This window comes from Sparus aurata, chromosome 6 (assembly GCF_900880675.1).
Source record: "Sparus aurata chromosome 6, fSpaAur1.1, whole genome shotgun sequence".
Lineage (NCBI taxonomy): Eukaryota > Metazoa > Chordata > Actinopteri > Spariformes > Sparidae > Sparus > Sparus aurata.
The window spans coordinates 5009459-5030887 of NC_044192.1; the positions used below are offsets into that span (position 1 = coordinate 5009459).

General features: G+C 41.2%; 2 protein-coding genes across 5 annotated transcripts; one reads left to right on the forward strand and one right to left on the reverse strand.

Moving 5' to 3' along the window:
- Positions 1–4024: 4024 nt before the first annotated feature.
- On the reverse strand, positions 4025–20597 carry ergic3 (ERGIC and golgi 3). Of its 4 annotated transcripts, none has more exons than XM_030420611.1 (14): positions 20404–20597; positions 17376–17446; positions 16101–16188; positions 15891–16010; positions 15358–15454; positions 15091–15256; positions 14843–14900; positions 12520–12534; positions 12016–12047; positions 11604–11700; positions 7172–7236; positions 6700–6836; positions 6499–6554; positions 4025–6406 (listed from the first exon to the last, which is right to left on the reverse strand). In XM_030420611.1, the coding sequence occupies exons 1-14, from the start codon at positions 20489–20491 to the stop codon at positions 6327–6329; spliced, it is 1170 nt and encodes a 389-aa protein (XP_030276471.1). In that variant the 5' UTR covers positions 20492–20597; the 3' UTR covers positions 4025–6326. The 4 variants fall into 4 exon arrangements, with proteins under 4 accessions (XP_030276471.1, XP_030276469.1, XP_030276473.1 ...); XM_030420609.1 differs by having other exon boundaries at positions 15885–16010; XM_030420613.1 differs by lacking the exon at positions 12520–12534.
- romo1 (reactive oxygen species modulator 1) lies at positions 7906–11022 on the forward strand. Its single transcript, XM_030420614.1, has 3 exons — positions 7906–8118; positions 9672–9802; positions 10733–11022. Exons 2-3 carry the CDS (start codon positions 9672–9674, stop codon positions 10839–10841), a joined length of 240 nt encoding a protein of 79 aa, XP_030276474.1. The 5' UTR covers positions 7906–8118; the 3' UTR covers positions 10842–11022.
- Positions 20598–21429: the final 832 nt, after the last annotated feature.

The window sequence follows — 21429 nt, forward strand, 5'->3', positions numbered from 1 at the left end:
GCTCTGACACACACACACACACACACACACACACACTCACAGGGAACAGATCATCTGAATGAAATTATAGCCGGCTTAAGTAACTTCCTGTGTGTGTAAGTGTGTGTGTGTGTGAGGCCAATAGTAAAAACACATTTTGAAGTCCATGTCGCCATCTTGTGGCCGACAGGTGAACTGCTGCTCATTAGAAACTGGGTATTTAAATTATAGACGAGATGATTTATGTGACGGAATACGTTTTATTTTGGATTTACAGAATGTGACATCGAAGAAAAAGATTTTTATTTCTCTGGTTTCATGGATTTTGTTATTGAGTTTGATTTGATTTGTGGGTGAATGAGAGGAAATCTATCTGCTGCTTCAGAGAGTTCAGGTGGAACCGAGAAGACATGATGGCTGTGTCTCAATTCAGCGTCTGCATCCTTCAGAGGAGCATTTGAAGGACAATTACGTCAAAACGCCGTGCGAAGCCTGTCCCAATCTGAAGGCTCCTCCAGATGCTCCTTCTTTTCCCTCTTTTTGGAGGATGCACCGCTACTATCCTTCGTGGCCTCACATATCCCAAGTTTCTTTGCGCGCCCAAAAAAAGAAGAAAGAAAGAGAGAAAATGGCGACATCGCGTGGCGTAGATCGTCTCTTTCGCGGGCCTGGGCGGCAGAAATCGTGACGTAAGGGTAAAACATCTGGTGACGCAACCAGGAAATGCTCCAAAGACTAGACCGTCACATTTAACAACGGCTGACGAGGTTAACAAGGTCTCTCTGAAGGACTCGCCTTCGAAGACCACAAAGGCTGAGTCCTTCAGAGGATGCAGACCCTGAACTGAGACACAGCTACAGATGTGTTTGGGGTCAAAGGTCAGCGTCATCGTTCGCTTTGTTGTGATGTTTCATTGTTCTTCTCAGGGAAACTTAATAAAGGAACACGTCAGATGAAGCAGCAGTTGTTCGCTCATCAGCTCCTCACCTCACGCTGATGAGGGTGTGAATAACGACTTTGTAGAATAATTTAAGTTGTTTTTTAAAACTTTGTAAATCAATTCTCCATCTTCTTTATTTGTTTAGGAGGACGCTGCAACTCTGTTTTGCTGTGAAGCTCCAGAAATGTTTCGCGGAGAGCGAAACTTTGTCCTACTTCCCCCCGAGCATGAAGGAGAATCTGGAGGAGAGACTGAACTTTTAATTTTTGGGTAATTTTCCTTTAAAGGGATATTCCGGCATAAATTTAATCCATGATCTAACACACCATGAAACTGTGTTAGACTCCCTCTTGAGAGATCAAGTTAGCAGACCGCTAATTTACGGAGTTTTATCAACCTCAGAAACGACCGCACGACAACAATACACTGCAGTAAATGGATCCAAATATTAACCGCCACCAAAAAGCCACAAATAATGCTCAGAACAGCACCAAACTTCAGCAACAGTACAAATAGGGTCTCAGCACATAGTCCGCGGCATCTAACCTCCGCTAGCTTAGCTGGATTTCTACTGAAAAGCTGACTAAATTTACCACTCTTCTGCAGCAGCTTCCTGTTGACAGGAAGTCCCGACGAGTCGATTACCGAGTGCAGTAGAGTTCCGCGGCTCATGGATGAAAATGTATGATTATGACTCCATGGAAAAGCAATCAAAGTTCATATGTGTCTTACCTGCCAGTTTATAACAGTTATTATCGAGAGCGGACAGGGAAAAGAACAGAATTGTGCATTTCTAACCGCACTCGGTAATCGTCGCGTCGGGACTTCCCCGACCCGGAAGCTGATGGAGGAGAGTTGAAATCTGTTTTTAGCTTCACAATAGAAATCCAGCTAAGCTAGCGGAGGTTAGATGCCCCGGACTATGTGCTGAGACCCTATTTGTACTGTTGCTGAAGTTTGGTGCTGTTCTGAGCATTATTTGTGGCTTTTTGGTGGCGGTTTATATTTGGATCCATTTACTGCAGTGTATTGTTGTCGTGCGGTCGTTTCTGAGGTTGATAAAGCTACGTGAGTTAGCGGTCTGCTAACTTGATCTCTGGAGAGGGAGTCTAACACAGTTTCACGGTGATTTAGACCATGGATTAAACTTACACCGGAATATCCCTTTAATAAGGTTCTTTTACTGGTGATACTTCTTGTCCTTCCTGTGATTTCTTTGATGCGTCTAGTTTCCTTCATCTCTCTCATCACTGAGTCAAACATCCACTCAGACTGATGCTAATCAGCTTCATCTGACTCACGACGGACGATCACACGACACTCAGTTCAGCTTGTAAACAAAACAAGACAAAACAAAGAGTCGTTCAAATCAAGCTTCTTCATCTAATTAGTTAAGATTCCATCTTTAAATGAAAAGTAAGGAGCAGTGAGACGGAGGAGGCTGGTGTATTTAACATTTATTATCTGTCATTTTAAAAACTGTTTGAGGACAATCAAAATATAAATACATTTCTCTCACACACACACACACACACATACGCACACACACACTTGGCAACTGGCATCAGAACACACACACACTCACACACACACACACACGCCCACACACACACGACCCCCGCCCCTGATTTAGATGTTAAAAGGTGCAACAATCGACCTTCGACACCGACTCGTCACCATCACACCGCAGCGTCGGATCTAAAACACGGACAGAAGGAACATCGGACCGGTTCCGATTTTCACCATCAATCCACTTTTTGTCTTCGCAGCTGCAAAACTCTGCGACAGTCTCACGAGCTTCAGTCTCAGTCGCAGATTCACAACTTCAAACACAAAGCTGCTGAAACAAACGGAGGGAACGGAGAGGAGAAGAAACACGAGTTCAGTTTCTTTAAAACTGTAAAAACAGAGGTTTGGTTTGGATGACGGGGATTTTGTGCTTCGAGCGACAAACTGCGACATCTTCGATAAATAGACGTCCTTACGGGGAGGAAATCATCCAGCAGGGCAGGAAGTGACACGTTTCATTCATTGAGTGACAGACAGACAGAAACAGACGAACACAGAGAATGTGATCGACCGACAGCTGATCACTGAGCATCGATTCTGATTCTGATTGATAAAGTGTTGTCATGTTGTCTTCGAACATTCAGGAGGCTTTAAAGAAAACTAACGTGAGTGTTAGAAGATAAGCGATATGTAAACATGGACGTCCTGTAAAGAGGAATTGTCCACAAGGTTCTTCAACATGTTCAACAAACTACAATAAGAGCAGGAATTATATTCTGATTTAGTAAAAGTTCCCCCGAAGAAATATAATCTATTGAGGAAGGAAAAAGCCTCATTATGTAGTGAACAACAGCTTTGTTTGCTTCCAGAAACTTGGGTTTACAATCTGTTTCAATCAGAGCTGCAGCCAGTGATCAAAATCGGCAGAATCGACAGTCGATTGATCGCTTCTGTCGTATTTTCAAGCAGATGTTAAACTTCTTCAACACGAGGATCTGCTGCTTTTCTTTGTCTCTGAGTTTTGGACTAAAGAAGCGATTTGAAGACGTCCGTTTTATAGACGTAACAATTACTCGTGATATTAATCGCAGCCTTAATTTTGATAGTTGACATTCTCTCCTCCAGCTCTTCTTTTCTTATATCTTTTTTATCTCTCTGTAAACTGAATATATTTGAGATTTGGACAGCTGGTCGAACAAAACAGGACATCTTACAGGCGTCACCTCGGACCAGATGATCAGCTGATTAAAGATAATGGATCAATACATCACGAAGCAGACGGACGTGTGGACTGAATCAGAAACATCAGACAAGTTTGGCAGCAGACTCTGGATTTTTGGATTTCCAATCCTTCTCGAACGCACCAAAAACATCAATAACTGACTTTTAAAAAGGTCGTCCGTGACATAACTGACGTCTGATCTGTAGTTAATGAGCCAATCACGAGTGCGGTCCTTTCAGGAAGCCAACATCTCGTCTGTTTCTGTCTGTCGAACGCTCCTGACGGGCTGAAAATAAACACAGAGGCCAAGATCAAACCGGCAGAAACATCTGGGCCTCGTGTGGTGACTCAACGCGTGAGTCAGGAATGAAGTTCAGAATCAAACGCACAACGCGCCGTCTTCTTGTGGTCGGGAGCTTCCTGCTCCTCCCTGTCATTAACCCGTCAGAATAACACTTTTAAAAAGGACTCACGCGGCCACAGGAGGAGGATCATTATCTGAAGCGACGCTCCTTTAAAGATTCCCGACACCCACAAACCAGATAAAGAAAAAGCAAACAGGAGCGCGTCTTTTACCAGCAGTCTAAAAAAAGGGGGCGGTGTGATTTATCCCAAAGGAAGAAACAAGAACAGAAGCAGAAGCCCTTCACCCGATAATACAAAATAAAAGAATCTCATCGAATTAATCTGAATGTGTTTGTAACACTGACACAGAGCGCTGCGACGCTCCGTCCGCTGGGATTCAGTTAGTGTTCAGTCGTCTCCCTCCTTCCTGTGAGGCAGTGCTGGATGTGTCTGTACAGTATTTACACTCCTGAACCAACAACAGAACAAAATCATACGAATAGTTTGATTTACAAATCACACTGAGGGGAAGAAATCAGTCAGAGGGTCACATTCTCCAACCCGGACGCCAGAATATACGTTCTCTGAGTACGTTTCTGCAAAACCACAGACATCTGCGAGGCTGACGGTTCTTTATTTTCCAATTGCACGTTAATTTAAGTTGAATTTTTATATTTTGCTGCGAAGGTTTAGGCACAAAAAACACTTGGGAAGGATTACGGATGGAAATGTCTGCAGAGCGCCTGAAAAAAAAACCTGCTTTTCATGCCACAAATGCTGAGAAATATCTTCAAGTGTCTGTAAAAATATCCACTGCTGCGACTCAAACTGCAGCTGTCCTTGTTGGCGTCCGTTCGCTCCACGTTCTGATGTGAAAGTCAGCTAATAAGCAGATAATATGGACGTGATACACTGCATTTGGTGCTAACGTCAACCTCGGGTGTATCTGTGGTTTGCAGAAGCGTTACCGGTGACTCGGCTGCATTTCTGTGTCAGGAGGGTTAATTTCCCCTAAAACAGCGCCTGAACTTCATTCATAAAACACGGTGAAACTGAGGAAGGTGCCGATGACAGAGAGAGGTGGAACAAAATCACAGGAAGCTGCAGAGATTATTCTGAGTTCGACACAGCGAGACGACGTTAGAGCAAATTTTGGCGGCTGCTCGTCGGTTTTACGCTGAAACACTGAAAGAATTTGGCTTCTTAAATACACGACTCTCCACTTCTGATTACGCCAGTTCGCTTTGTCGTTGATTCAGTCTTAATGTGTCGTTTCTTTAAAGCCACGATGTGAAGGATTCGTCTAACACCGTGTCGATCAGACGGACCTGATTATCAGGACGAGACGTGAAGATGAGCCGGCTGAAAACAACACAACCAGTCTCCATCGCTGTCTTACAAACCCACACATAGCGGCTTTAAATCAACACAACAATCTTCTGTACAACAAGTCTTTACAGGAACACGTCACCCAGAATGTTTCTTATCAGCCACTAACTCAGCTTCTTAACACACGTTTTATGGACATGTGGTGCGGAGAGGAAACAGGGAAACTGGGAAGCGGTGATGACATCAGCGGTGTGTTAATGAGCCACTCCTGACAAAAACATCACCAGCCTCGTCCTTAAAACCTCCAAAGAGAAGAATATATTTCAATCAGAATACATTTGTTATATTGAGATCACAAAAAAAGCATTTTAAGTCCCATCTCAGGCTCTCTGTGCAAACATCTTTTCTCCAGGCAGTAGCTGATATGAAAACAGATTTTGGGTGGCGTATTCCTTTAAAAAGCCTTCGTGCCGTTTCATCATCGCCCCTCTGGAACATCGGCTCGACCACAGATCCTCTAACGAACATTCAGCGCAGCGAACGTTGACATAAGCAGGAGAGAGAGAGAGAGAAGGAAGTTCCCTTCCTCCTCCACGAAGAAGCGTTCCAGACTCGGTGCAGCGTCCTCGTCTCTGCTCGAGTTCAGTCTCATAAAAAAAGTCTCTCGTCGATGTCGGACTTCTGATTCTGTCTCCGTCCTGTTGGCATCAAATTAAACAGTGGACTGTGAACTTCAGGTTCCTCTCCGGAGCTTTTTTCCCAACGATGACAACGGAGACGGAGGAATTAAAAACTTTGGCCGATTTAAAAACCTCTCCGTCCTCCCTCCGTTTGTCTCTCATTCGATCTGACAGAAGACAGAAAGACTGAAGGAAAACAAGCTGTTTGCTTCTGCTGTCAAACTTCTCCCTCCGTCCATCCATCCGTCCGTCCGTCTGCTCTCTGTCTCTGTGTCCGTGTCTTGGTCTGTGTTGCACCGTTGGAGGCCAGCAGGGGGCGCTGTTAGGACGCCTTGCCCAGCTCTATCTTCTTCTGGATGACCCGAGCCGAGTGGTAGATGAGCGAGTCGATCAGACCGGCCACTGCGGGAGGACGAGCAAACACAAGTCAGATTTCCCTCGCTTCATCCACAGTTACATTTTACTACATGACACGGTGACGTAGAGGGACTCACCTGTGAACACACCTCCGATAATGGCACACACTCCTGTTAAAAAGTGTGTGAACGATCTGAACAGAAAGAGACGGAGAGATTAAATTTGCAGCAACATTTAACGAAGCTCACGTTCTTCTTGTATCGATGAAACAGTGTCAGATCTCTCTCTCTCAGAAGTCTTTTTAAAACCATTATTTAATTCTGAACAAGGTGTCCTACCTGTGTTTCTCTGTGAATTTAACCATCATGGGCGACAGCTCGTATAAGACGAACACTCCCGGCAGCCCCTGGTCTCCTATAAGCCCGTTGGCCACTTTCTCGTGCCTGGTGACGGAGAACTGGTTTGTTTTTACCACCTGCGAGGAAATAAACGCCAACAAAACAGTTTTAGACGGATGAGAACGATGAGTGGATGTTTGCTTTATGATACAAAATGTGTTTTAAGTGTTTTTTGACTTATTTAAACAAATCTACAAAAGATAATGTTTCAGTGCAACACTTTTTCTTTCACAGTTTGACCCTCTGACATCACAGAGATCACGTTTACATCCTGCACATACGTTATCACGTCAGAATTCGATCGATGACTTATTTTGAGTTGTTCTGGTCGTATGGATTCCTGGATGTCTCAATTAAAACACCGACCGTACTGTGCTAAAGTAGTTTAGGTCTGGACTGAAAGAGGACTCACCTCTCCGTCGGTTTTCACGTAGATGGTGGGAACAATTTTCACAAAGTATTGGTACATCATCGACGCTGTGGAGACAGAAAGAAGACGCTTGAGATCAACACGGTTTTTAATCATCTCAGACGAAACAGGAGGTCGAGATGAAACAGCAGAATATAAGAAAAAACTTATTGATTACAGCTCTTTCTCAACAGTATAAAACAGTTTGGTTTGTGTTTGTATTTACGTGGGTTAACTGAGGCTCTGTGTTGGGTTTAACTTTGAATATATTCAACACATAAAATGTACATATTATTACAACCGACAGTCCAAAAGGTTGGGACGCTTGTTGGCATTAAAAAAAACCAAAAAATTTCACATCATTTATTGTTTTCAGAATCAGTCGTTTTTATTGCCAAATAAGTTTTCACACACGAGGAATTTGCTGTGGTCTGCAGGTGCAAAACAACAATAAAATGCTAAAAATAGGGCAGCTGTGGCTCAGAGGTAGAGCCGGCGTCTTGTTATCAGCAGGTTGCTAGTTCGAATCCCCTGATCTGCATGTCAAAGTGTCCTCGGGCAAGACACTGAACCCAAAAAGTGTCTGATAAATTTCAAAATACTCAATAAAAACATAATAGTTTGACCTGTATTGTGCAGAGTTTGAGTTGAGTTTATGTCTGAAAGGATTAAAATATCATCACATTGTTTTGTTTTGGTGTCCACACTCTTTTTAACTGGTGGCTGTAGTACCGACATGAACCACCGGGAGGCGCCTGTTCGCCTCCTCCTGCCGGCGATCGCTCCTCTTTTATCTGCCTTCCTCTGTCTTTCTCTCCTTCCTCTATCCGGTTATGGAGGTCTGCTAGAAAAGACATTTAAACCGAAGCTGTGCTAATAAACACACGATCACCCTCCAGTCGGGAAAAACTCAAGATAACCAGGTTTACTTCACACACACGTATCTGAAGGTAAGATCGATCTGGGACGAACCGTCGAAGAAGAAGAAGAGACTGAACGTGACGTGTTTATCTGTCAAGGCCAACGGCTGACGTTAGCCTGTTAGCTAGCATGCTAAACTAGCACAACAACCTATCTGCTGCGATTAAAAAAAAGAAAGATTGATTTACAGAATACATTTTAATGTTTGTTTTTGTAAGTTACCGTTTAAAGAAACCACGTTTTTAAAACAAACAGCTGGGTATTTCGTCTGTTAAGTGTGCTCACTGACGTTAGCCTAGCTCACGAGCTTATGCTAACTAACAACTTGCCTCACGTTACACATTTAACGACCCAGCTTAATCATTAACACCAATCAGCAGCTTAACTGCCGGATCTTATTGCTAAGCTGATGCTAATAGCTAGCTTGGACTGTAAACAGCCAGTAGACAGCCGTTAAAGTTAATGTCAGGCAGCAAGCTAACATCAGGTACAAAAGGTCAAACGACTGACAGGAAGCTAACTTACACAACACCTTTAACACTTGACGAGTGTCTTCACATCAGACTAGCTAACATTGTGCATCATTATGTAGCAAAAGTAGAGCACGTAATGATTTCAGTTAAATAACCAACAAAATAAAGTCTAAAACATTCAATTTGCATAACAATAACACAACGGATGTAATAGCACACAACTCTTCTTCTCTACAGCAAATTATGTCAAATTATAGCTCAACATATTATGGCTGCAGGATGTGGCCCAAAAAGTGATATTGCCATTATATTGACAGATAATGTGATTGTGATGTAATTCATTATTTTTTTGGATGATTCAATATTACATCACAATTTTCACTGTCACTGAAAAATAGTAAAATGATGATGTGGCGTTTCTCCTTTTCTCTGCCTGACAAACATGTTTTATTACATCCGGAGAACAAGATTATCGATCATCTTAATGCTAATCTGAATGCCCTAAATGTTATCTTGTGATTAATTATGCAGCCTTACTTAATAGACTGGTAAAAGCGCAGAATGGATTTTGGAGGAAGTGTTTGTCTTCTGTGTTTACTGAGCGTCTGACATGGTTGGATTAACTTGGAGAAGGCAAACACGAGCTGCTGAGTCCCATAACTCCTCATTGTTAGCTTCACTGCACTGTGTGCTGGATTCATATGCTGGAATCTCACTTGGCCACATGTTTCCTGTGTGGTAATTTTGAACAAACACATTCATTTGGAAAGGTTTGCACTAATATCAGCCGTGAAAACAAAAGGTCTGATAAGATCAAGTTGAGCATATTTCCTACTCCATCACAAACTAAGGGAGATTCTTTGAATTCTGGTGAAGAAGCTTCATCAATCGCTTCTTGACATGACCACATTTTGTCAGTAGTCCCATTGTTGTGTACATGTGAACAGAACAGGTGATAAATCAGAGTGAACGAAGTGTTCTGCTACCAGTTTGGCAACCTTTTAGATCTGCACAGTGTTTTGTTCCTATCAGATTACACCATGTGTCACTCTGAAAGGAACTAAGAGTTCAACAGTCTAACATTTCCCCTTGTGTATCGTCCTCTCCAGATGCCGGTGGCTGTAGGTCCATATGGCCAGACCCAGCCCAACTGTTTTGACCGGGTCAAGATGGGCTTCATGATGGGGTTTGCAGTAGGAATGGCAGCCGGAGCCATGTTTGGCACGTTTTCCTGTCTCAGGTAAGTCTGAACTCAAACTGTCCTGCTTTTACAGAAACTGCAAATGTCAGACTTGGTTTCCATTAAGATTAGCTGTTTTAGAGCCAGTAAGAACCAGTTAATCAGCAATAACTGCCCCAAAACATTCTAAAAGTAAAGTGTGCACATGAAGGCTCATTCCCCTCCAAACCTGTTTGTTACATTCCTAATACTAATCATCACCGCTAACGATCCGAGAAACTAATTTGTCATCTTCATCCTGCTCATTGTTCAGAAGTGTTGGCTCACTTGAAGGGAGTGGTAGATGATTTACTCTCCTTCTGCCAAATAAAAAAGCAGGTACAAGTTCTCTGTTTCTCCAACTCTACTTTAAAAACAGTTTTATTTATATAGCACAAAAATCACAACCACATTGCCTCAGCACTTATAATCTGTACAGTGAACGACATCAGACCCTCTCAGCAGCCTCCTGCTCTGAGTTGTGGTCAGGATTCGATTACTTCCTGTCCATTTCCTACAGTCCAGAAGTAGATGTCGCGCTTGTTCTGCTTGCAGTGATGAGCATAAAGCCTGAACACAACTGAAACCATCGGAAAAACCACTGCAAGAGACACTTTGCAGACACCGACACCTCGACTCACCGTCCACATCTCGCATCTTTTATCAACTTCTCAAATAGTTCTGAAGTTGTGCGACATAACAGCTGTTTCCTTAAGTTCATAGGTAGACAGAGCAGGTTAATGTGACCACGAACAGCAAAGAACATTAATGCTTACTAACTCAACAGGATGTTTAACTAACTAGTATTGATCAGCCATATCAACCTGACATTCATTTACATGTTAATCTACTCTTCGAGACAGTGAAGGTCACTTCTTCCTGACAGAATGAGGAATGAGCCTGTAAACTCTCTGCTCACTTCAGCTGACACTTATTAAAAACTGTCTCTAGGATCGGCATGCGTGGCCGGGAGCTGATGGGAGGAGTAGGGAAGACCATGATGCAGAGCGGCGGGACGTTTGGCACCTTCATGGCCATCGGAATGGGCATCCGCTGCTGAGGAGGACGGGGAGCGACTTCCTCCACCACCACCTCCTCCTCCTCCTCCTCCTCAACACCACAACTGTACAGCTATGGGACTCTTCCAATAACTACGACCACAGCTCTGTGTCTGCTCGATGCTACGACCGCTCCCCCATCTGTCTAGATTTGTCAATAAAAGTTCAGCTTTGTCAAATGTGGTTCAGAGTGGATGTGTTACACTTTGTGATGCTGCTGACGTCGTCCTCCAAGTGACGGATACAAAACGGCAAATCTTATCTCGAAGAAGGAAAATTCAAACTATTTCTCTGCTCAGTTTTGTGTTCTGTTCATCAGACAGAAGCTCTCTGTTCTGGTTCTGAGGGTCTGACGGAGAAAGCGAAAGTTTAGTCTAAATATGAGGCCGGTGGAGTGAAACCAGGAGTGGTCAAATCTCTTATTTCATTTGGGTTAAACTCATAAATTCAAGTCTTTCAAACCAGAAACTACTTCTCTCAGAGCTCCACATCCAAAGACAAAACAACCGACCAAACTATCCACTCCTACGACAGTACGTCTCTATAATTCAGTGTTTCGAACATTTGCTGGTTCCCGCTTCTTAAACGTGAGGCTTTGCCGCTTTTCTTTATCACATATGATGTGAAGAGTCTTTGGGTTTTGGAGATGAACACCTGAGGGTTAGAAACGCTACCGTGTAGTGGGAAAAAACAGATCCCACAGCTCTTAAGAAGACCACCAGTTCTGTTGTGTGTTTCCTCCCTAAAACCATGAATCCACTGACCTTGTGGCGCTGTGACGTCCGTGTCGTCCAGAGGGTTCACGATGCCGGGGTAATCTTTACCGAACGACAGGTGTTTTATCAGATGGGTCATGTTTATCTGCAGGGACGACAGACAGGAAGATTACAAGGTGACAGACTTCTGCAGTGCCATTAATTACATCTTCATCCCAGACGTTTGTTTTGTGAAAGATCAGAGTAATTAAACTGTCGTCTGAAGATTTGATGCATTAAACAGTCTCAGATAACAGCAGCAAGTCTTCCTTTCACTAATACAGGACTTGTAACGTGAACTGCGTCATGCTTTTTCAAAAATTCTAGGAATCGTTAACAGGAAAAATGAGCAAACAAAATGTTTACGTAAGAAACAAAACCACAAATCTGTCAAACTCGAAACATCAGTCGGGTTACTCACGTTGTCTAAGCCGAAACTCTGCAGGTCGTGTACTGCAATCACAAACAAATCACTTCACTGGTTAATGCTTCAAATACACAAACAAACAAACAAATACATTAATGCATGCGTCTTTTAACAGATCAGTCAGAAATGTGAGTTATTGATCAGTCTGTGATTGGTTGGTTGGTTGCTGCTCATCGATTCAGCTGTTCAGTTCGGTTAGTTAACAGATGAAAAGCAGCGAAGAATAAGAAGCCGAGGCCAGAAGTGACACGAGTTATCTGTTCTCACGGTGACCTTTGACCTCCCACTCATGAAGCATTTAGTTTGAGACATCTTTAACTCGATTAAAACACTCTAACGTCACATTCAAAAACATCTGTACACATGCAACACTCTCGTATATACATATATTTATAAAAGTGTGCCGGTGGCTTTACTGGAATGAGGCTGCTCCTCTTGAGAAGTTTTTTTTGGGCATTTATATATAAAAATAAAAACTGCAAATAAAGATGGACTTACTTTCCACAGCGTGCACTGCAGAAAGAAGAGAGAAGAGTCACTATAAAGATGCACGCAGACAACAGACCATTTCATGTGGATGGATGGGAGGATGTGGGAGGAGGGGCTGCACAACACGCACAAAACCTCTCTCTGTAACTTTATTTTATTCATTAATTTAATGAAAACATGAACAGTGAAACACGCAGCTTTTCCAAACTTCCCTCAGGCTTTTGTGCTCATGGTTTAGATGGTTTCAAAGTATTAAAAGCTCAGCTCGTGTATATGATTTGAGATTTAAAGTAAACAGCAGAATATCTCATCGAAGAGGATTATTTATTTGAAGATGAGCTTTAGGAAATGTTCTGGTTTTGATGATGGTGCAGCCCCAAACAGCCCGCAGTGTCGGGCCAGAATAAAGGGATGAGGCGGATTTATTCTAAGAACACGTGAGTCTTGTCTCTTGTTTCTGCTGTTTGCATTCAAACAAAAATACATCCAGTCAGATTATCGTATCCGTCATCACGCAGCCAGCGTTCAGAGGACGAAGGAAACTCACTGCAGCCACTTTAATTTTCCTGAAGCACATTCTGCATTTTGCCAGCTGACTTCTGCAAACCATAAAAGTGGAGCAGTTTCCTCTGAAGAGGCTGTTAGAGAGATTTATCTAGGAGATGGATTTATTTGATGGCAGGCTGCTGTTAATTTCCTTCTCTGGTTTAATTTGCAAATGAGCGAAACGTTTTTGCAGGCAGTCAAATCAGGACAGTCCAGTCAAGACGGTGAGACAAAAGTCTCGGTAAAAGAAAAAGAAAAACTGAACGAAATAAAAACGTAGATGTGCAAAATAGAAGAATGAATTGTCAGGATGTGGAGCTTTTTTAAAGTTAGACTGAAGCATAATCAAGTGTTTGGGGATGTTTCAGATGATAACGTGTTAAAAACAAAACAAAGATGACGGTGTAGAGTCACGGAGCCTCGTCACAGCCTAAAACATGTGGACAGAAACACTGAGCTCTTACATTAATCAGGACAACACTGCAAGCATCAGCTTAAAAAAACCTTGTGTCTGTCCTTTAACTGAATGACACATAAGAGGACTATCGTGTTGTTTATCTTCCTGGTGATTTAGGTCACAGAAAGACATTTATTTGGTATTTTGTATTTTTTTTTAAAACCGATGTCCCCCTCATTCTCCCACGAAGATCAAGAGATCTTGGAAATCTGAGTTAAGATTATTTATTAAAAACTGAAAAATGGTGAATATTTAATCATCTCCAATCCTGCTTTAGATAACCTGTGACTCAACCCTGATTCGAGTGCTGATGAATAAACCGAGAGCTGAACAGAGAAGCCGACTGCAGAGCTGCACGACACAGAAACATAAACACCGAAACATACCGAAATCACACTGATTAATCAATTGTTGCTGGAAGAAAGCCTCAACATGCAGTCAGACGAGATTTGTGTGCAGCCCTGAGTTGTGATTAATGGTTTGTTAATGGAGATGTGGTGAGTGATGATGAATGAACACAGACTCATTAACTCATTCACAGTCGAACGTTTCTGAGCACCCTCCGTTTCGACGTTTTGAGGTTAAACTCGCTGTGGTAGTTTAGTCAGGAACACATGAATATGAGCTGAGATGTGATTCTGATGGGAAACGACCTGACGACGGGAGAATTTCATCTCTTCTGAGCTGCGTCATGAACGTTTTCTCATTGTTAAAAATAGCACAGCAGCAGTGAAAATCTGACATTTACAGATTTTCACCGACTGACACTGACATCATAGACAGACAAAGCTTTTCTACACAGCTGCTTGATGTCTGCTCTAAATGTAATCATTTCCAATTAGCAGCTCGTCAGTAAACAACAGATGTTTTACAGTTATTCTAAAGGAAAAGAAGGTTTCTTTCCTTTCAGTTCATTAAACCTCAGGTTGTGATCAGAGTCTCATTCAAAGAAAAACAACTGTGTAGAGATGAAATGCAGTGTGACATTCCCGTTCCCACATTTTTAAAGTTTTAGAGGTTTATTTTAGGGAGTTAATGCAAAGTCTCAGATCCAAACAGGTCTCAAAAAAAACATTATAGGGTTTTAAAATGTTACGAGTTCAGCCTTTAAGTTGGACACGAGTACAACAAGCATACAGGACATAAAATCTGTCATGGGAACCGAACACAGGGTGCTCAGAAACATTCATATTCTTCTGTGTGTGTGTGTGTGTGTGTGTGTGTGCGTGCGTGCGTGCGTGTGTGTGTGTTTGTGTGTGTGTGTGTGTGTGTGTGTGTGTGTGTGTGTGTGTGTGTGTGTGTGTGTGTGTGTGTGTGTGTGTGTCCTACCGTGAACATGAGACTGCTGGAAACTTTTTCCCGGAGCGAAGTGGAAATTTCCTGCCACCTGAGACACAAACAGGAGCAGAAGGTAAATATAATGATCCAGTCGGACTGCATTTTTTATATTTCACTTGTTTTAGAGTGTCACGTGTTCCTAAAAACATTTCTTCCAAACCCGGGTGGATGTCCTCCAGACACAAACCAGGCAGTTACTGTTGAGATAATATTAATAATCCATAGATGAGAACTGTTACCTTGTTGACCTCGAGGAAGCCGTAAACCTGGCAGCCTTCGTTCTTCTGCTCCTGCATCTTCTGCGTGAAGCCTTCCCTCTTACACTGCTCGATGGTGTCGGCGCTCTTGAACGCCCAGCCTCGCCGCCGGTACGCCTCCCGCACGTCATCGCAGGTGTTACAGCATCTGAAAAAACACACACAAACAAAGCAGAAGCAATGAGTAAACACAAGACTGTACAGAAAACACATAGAAAATAAAGAGCAGAGTCTGTTTGTGAGTCTTACTTGAGGTCTTCTGTCTCGGCTCCGTAGCAGCTTTCACATCTGTCTGGGTCGAGCGTGCTGGGGTCAAACGTTTCGCCGTCGTCGGCCTTACCGAGTTCTACATACAGAGAAACACAAAGTCATCACCTGGCAGGATTAAATTCAACAGTTCAATCTAAAACCTCCAAACACAGATGCTCTGGCAAAGACATGCAGGGCTGTTCAGCAATTTTTACCACCATGTGTCCAGTGTGATGGTTCTGGTAAATCAAAATGTGCATCCAAATCTTCTAGCTAGAATCTCTCGCAGTGTCAAACTTCAAGTGTTCTGATAGCTCTCCTCTTTACACAAGCGCTAAGGAGGAGGAGTGAACTGTTGCTGTTGTTGTTTGGACCTCACGGATGTTTCACTGAACTCTCACGTGCACCTGCAGCGACCTGACTAGTCCCTTGCATTTTTTTTTTTAAAGGAGCACCATTTTGTGCCTGAATGTCTGCCGTCAGCTGTGTCAGGAAGTCAAATATCAGAGTAAATTAAAGTACGTTACGTTTACCGTGTTTCTCTGCCTCGAGGGTGACGGCTTTGAGGTCTTTGTCCAGCCGCTGTTTGAACAGATTGTGTTCCACGTCCAGCTGCTGCTCCCCGGCCACGTCCATCGCATCTATACTGAGATCTGAAGCCAGAGCAAGAAGGGGATTAATTAATTGCGTCATCATTAGCAGTTAGCAGCAGTTAGCAGCAGTTAGCAGCAGCGGCTACATACAGGCGCAGGGCATGTGAGGGAAAATGACGTCGATGTTGATTTTCAGTTTGTCTCCTCGCGACGTGTCGACGTACAGCTCAGGGTGAACCTGCAGAGAACAAACAGCACGGATGAGTTTTTAACTTTTTAATGTTCAATCAAGACACAAAAATGTCTGACACTGATGCACAAACATTTCACTGAAAACATCTCAGATTTGGTTGCATTTTCTACACCAAAGCAACAGAAAAGGAAGCCTAACGTTTGCTGTAAAGTAGAATTTATGTGAGATTTAGGAAAACTTTGTCTGATTTGAAACTAAATGGATGGATTGTGCTCAGCTAGTAGTTTAGCTTCTGTAACCATACTACTCTCCTGTGGACATTAAAGGCCAACAGGTGAGTGAACAGGTTGTTACTGGGCTACAAAATCAAAACTAGTCTTGGTTCTACAGTTACAGATACTGAGCTTTCAGGAGTTGCGTTGCTCGTGTGACCGACTCCTCAGACCGGTCGGACGGGAATTTTCCCTGAACGCTGAAAACTGGTTGATGTTTAGCCCGAGCGTCCTTTTACGATCACCATCATATAATTAGCTTCAGAAAAAGTTGGTTAATGACCTCCAGTACTGGCTCGTTTCTACATTGTTTAACGAATCCTGTATCAAAGCCTGCAGCATTAATTAACTGACTTGGCAAATGCAGCATTTACCATTTACATGCACATCACATTTTTGTAGCTGTGTATACATCTGTTACGCCACGTAATCTCATTAATTAACGTGACCTGAATCAAGATAAGTGGCAGAAAATTGATGGATGTAGTAATCAATTAAACACGAATGACTGCAGTTGTAACAGTGTTCGCCACACGTCTGCTGGTGCCGACTGAACCGCCGACAGACGACACCAGACGACATGAAAATAAACCAATTTAACTGTCGACGGCAGATTAGAACTAAATATTTAATACATTTGTACTTTAAATGTCAGACTTGTTAATATTCTTTTGAGAGGAAATGTATTCAAGACCTGCAGATACACTATGTGCTCATCAGCGGACAAAATGTCACAAGCAAGTTGTAAAATAAACAAATGAGTCTGATTAAAATGGCGGTGCGTTCACTGTTCAGCTGGCAGGCCCGGCTGCAGCGCTCCAAGTCAGAAAGCACAACTTCTTTTTCCTGGCAGCACACATTATAATTCCCTCTGAGGTAAAAGTCAATTTTAATTTCCCCCGGAGCATTCTGCCCACTCGTGGAGGTTATTAAATCATCAGGTGATGTGGACGGACTCACCTCTTTCGTGAGATAGTACTGCAGCTCGGAGACAAACAGGATTAACATGATGACGCCGCTGATGATCGTCACTGCAGAGACACAGAGGGAGAAATCACAACGAGTTCCAGAGAGATATGTTACAGAAGAAAGAAAACATGCTTTAGCTTTTCAAAGACACCATCTTCCCAATTTAATTAAACCTGATATCTTGTGTTTGAGGAAAATGTCAATTCGAAAACATTTGCTTGAGTTTCAGGCGGTCAATTATGGCAGTATAAGTGATTGATGATAATATTAAAATATTGTCCATAAAGTCAGCAAACAAACCAACGTTATAAACTTAATTAAATCACTAATTTATTCAAGACTGAGTGTTTAATGTTATCTAATAGAAAAAGACTCTGACCGCTGTTCTGTGATACATTTCGTGTGATGTTCCACAGTGAAGGAATAAAAGGGTTTAAAAAAAAGGGTTGTGACTTCTGATTATTTTCATTATCAATAAAGCTACACAGCATTTGTTTGTCCGTCGAGTTTCAAGAGCTTGAATTTTTGCATCTTTACATGTTTTGTTTTGGTGGACAAAACTCAAAGATATTAAATTTTAAGCGATCTAAAACAGGAAAGAAGCAAATTTATACATTTGAGAAGCTAGAACTAACTAGCTTACATAAAGGGCTGTAGGTAAAGTAAAGTTGGGTAAAGGTTGTCACTCTTCCTGTCACTACACTCGACTAAACTTAACGTCTCACCCAGTTTTGTCTGGAACAAAAGCACCTTGGTTTCTCAATATCCGGTTTCCTCTCATCTAAAATCAGAATTACATCAGCATATTTCACAATTCCTCTGAAAAAAAGAAGTCATGGCTCATTTGTATGTGGATACGTTTATATACAGGCTTCATTACAAGAAGCCTCGGTTCTGATCCACTAACTCTACGAATAAGCTGCCGTCCTACATCTCCAGATACATTTTAATCCAGCTTTGAAAAACTTAAAAATTCAGGTTTCCAGTTAAATCTCGGGCTGCAACTCACGTTTATTTCAACTTCCAATTAATCTGGTTATTGTTTTCTCAATTTACTGATTCAATTCACTCTTTCATTAAAAGGACTGTTTATTTTTCCAAAGATATTAAGTTCACAACCGGATAAACAAAGAAAAGCATCAAATTTTGACATTTATCAAGCTCATGTTCAACAGTCGGCCATTTTTAAAAGGAAACCAGTAGCCAGGAAATATATTTAAGTGGTATCATATAACTTTACTCTTTAGATAATATCACTATATTCAGACTATATTGTAATTATTGTGTTACCATGGTATTCTTTTCTATTTTTATTACAATCCTAATTTTACAAAAGTTACGATTCAGTGTAAAAGTTTATAAAAATATAAAACAACTGTTTTACAAAGCGCACCTGAGCTCAAGTGTTAATATCATTTATACAATCGCGTGTTTCACAAAACGATGAAGCGTCGCCTCGTCCTCGCCTGCCAACGACTTCCCGTGTTTACAGCCAATCACAACACAATCAGCTGTTGACAATGAACCTTTTTACCTGTGGAATGATCCAGACAGGTGTTTTTTGAACATTAGAAGAATTATTTAATTATCAGTCTATCTAATTTGTTTTTTTGTATATATACACACTTTTGTACTTGTATGGAAAAGTATGTGCATACCCTGTAGAATACACATACTGCAAATTTGAAGTAATGTCTTTAATCGATACTCGGCTGCCTTAACAATCAATTAACGATTAATCATTTATAACATGAAGATATGTTGAACATTTTTTCTCCTATAGAGAACTGTTTTAACTGCTGACATGGACAGTGTTAGACGTAAAATCGGCTAAAAGAGGAGTTAAAAGAACAGATAAATAAACATAAACTTATTGACTTTTAAATGAAAGAACACAAAATAATGACTTCATTTTAAATTGGTGCTCCGTCTGAAACGTTTTAACAAATGGCAACAAAATTCAACGAATTTTGAGGCAACTAAATGGCTTCTATGTGATATCAGCTTGTGTAAAATGTCTCCTTGTAATCTTTTAATTACAAATTAGTTGTATTTTAATTAAATAAATTTTCTCACGGCAGTATTTTGTGTTTTATTTGGACACAATTGAAAAACAAGTGTCTGTAATCTGATACTGTGAAATACTTTCCGATGTGTCCCTGCCCGTCTCTTCTCATCGATTAACACATTTTTAATCGGTTGCATTCTTGATGGCTTTTAATTGATGAATCATTTACAACCCTAACTATTACACATACTATACTTGTGTCTACATCTATATACACTTTACAGTATACAGCTCACACATGATGGCTGCTGAAGACTTCATTTGCACAAATATTTGTAACGTTCAATAACATAGTCCAGGGTATAATAATATATATTACGTGTAGAGGTTTTCTTATGCACCTCTCTAATTTATGTCTTTATTTTAAATATATTTCATTCAACTGCAATGTCATTAATGTTTTAATCAATCGTTCACTATGTTTTCTTACTTTATCCTGACCTGCTGCTGCTGTGACATGTGGATTTTACCCTTCAGGGATCAATAAAGTCCAATCACATTTTAACTACATCACCAAGATCTACAGCTAAAACAGCAGGGTTTGTTTAACAGCCTTCAGGAATGTTAAGTGTTAAATGACCTAAAACCAGCCAAATCCCTGCCATTACCCTTTAAGGAGGCTTTGCGGTAGAAATGCTTCAATTAAAGATGATATCTTGAAGTTTCCTGGATGACACATCTACTGTTAATGTACATATTTGCATTTTTATCACCAGCCTTGTCCTTTTATTGCCCTATAACTGGATTTTACATGTTAAATGCGTCTTTTCTGTTGCCGTCCAGGTTTACCCCGCGTTACGACGACCACGTTAAGACTGTAACTCGCTGTAAATTATATATATTTTACACCATAAAGGAGAAATGATTGAGTTAGCCTTGTTGTTAGCCGCAGCAGCTAGCAGCCTGTGTGTCTGAATGGCTGCTGCTCTCAGGTGAATTAAAGCCTCTCACCGGTCGCTCCTCCCCACGTCTTCACTCGGAAATCCTCCAGAGTTTTGGGATAAGCGTCAAACTGCTTCAGTTTGTTTAACGTGTCCATTTTCTGAGCCAGAAAACCTCCAACTGAACACGAACTGTTACCGACAGATTCCTGCACTCCAGACACACATCAGTCCTCCGCTTTCACTTCCGGGACACACGCGGGGCACGGCTCGACCAATCAGCGACGGCCGCGTAATTCGGCCGTTTGTCCTTTTTTTTTTTTTTCCCCCTTTTTCTTTTTTTAAATTTATTTGTTTATTTATTTATTTTCATTTCTATTTTCAATGTATTTATCTATGTATCTATTTTCTAATTAAATAATGATTGTTTTTACATTTTAAACACTTTGACGAAAAAAATGTTAAAACTTCAACTTAAACCTTTTTTATTTTTTATTTATTTATTTGTTTATTTATTCCTTTTTTCATTACTTAATTCAATGTTTTAATGTATTTATTAATGTATATATTTCTTTATTATACATATATTCTTTTTTTATTTTTTTATTTTAATTTCAAATGCTTTGACGAAATACAGGTTAAAACACTTCACACACTCCAGTAGCAGTTAAGAAAATAACATTATAATAATTATGTTGTAGAGCTGCTCCTGTATATCAGCAGCTCACAGAACAGAACCAGAACCCACTCTCCTTTCACAGAACTGCAGTCGTCAATATGAGCAGATTTATTTTGATTTTCACCTTTTTTACGACCTTTTCTGAGCTCAGTTGGCTCCATGTTGGTGTTGAGTGAGACGATGTAGTTCACTGAGCGCATTAACTCAAAACTACATTAGATTTGACTTTAATTACAACAAACTGAGACTTTATTGAAAAATGTATCTGTATGTATTTTAAATTCACAAATATCATGTGTGTAGTAACAGTGAATCTGGTCATGACTTCACTAACTGTTAGTTATTTCATTAGTTCGATGACAAACTGAGACTTTAATGACTTGAAAATGATCTTTTAAGTTGTCAAACACCACATGT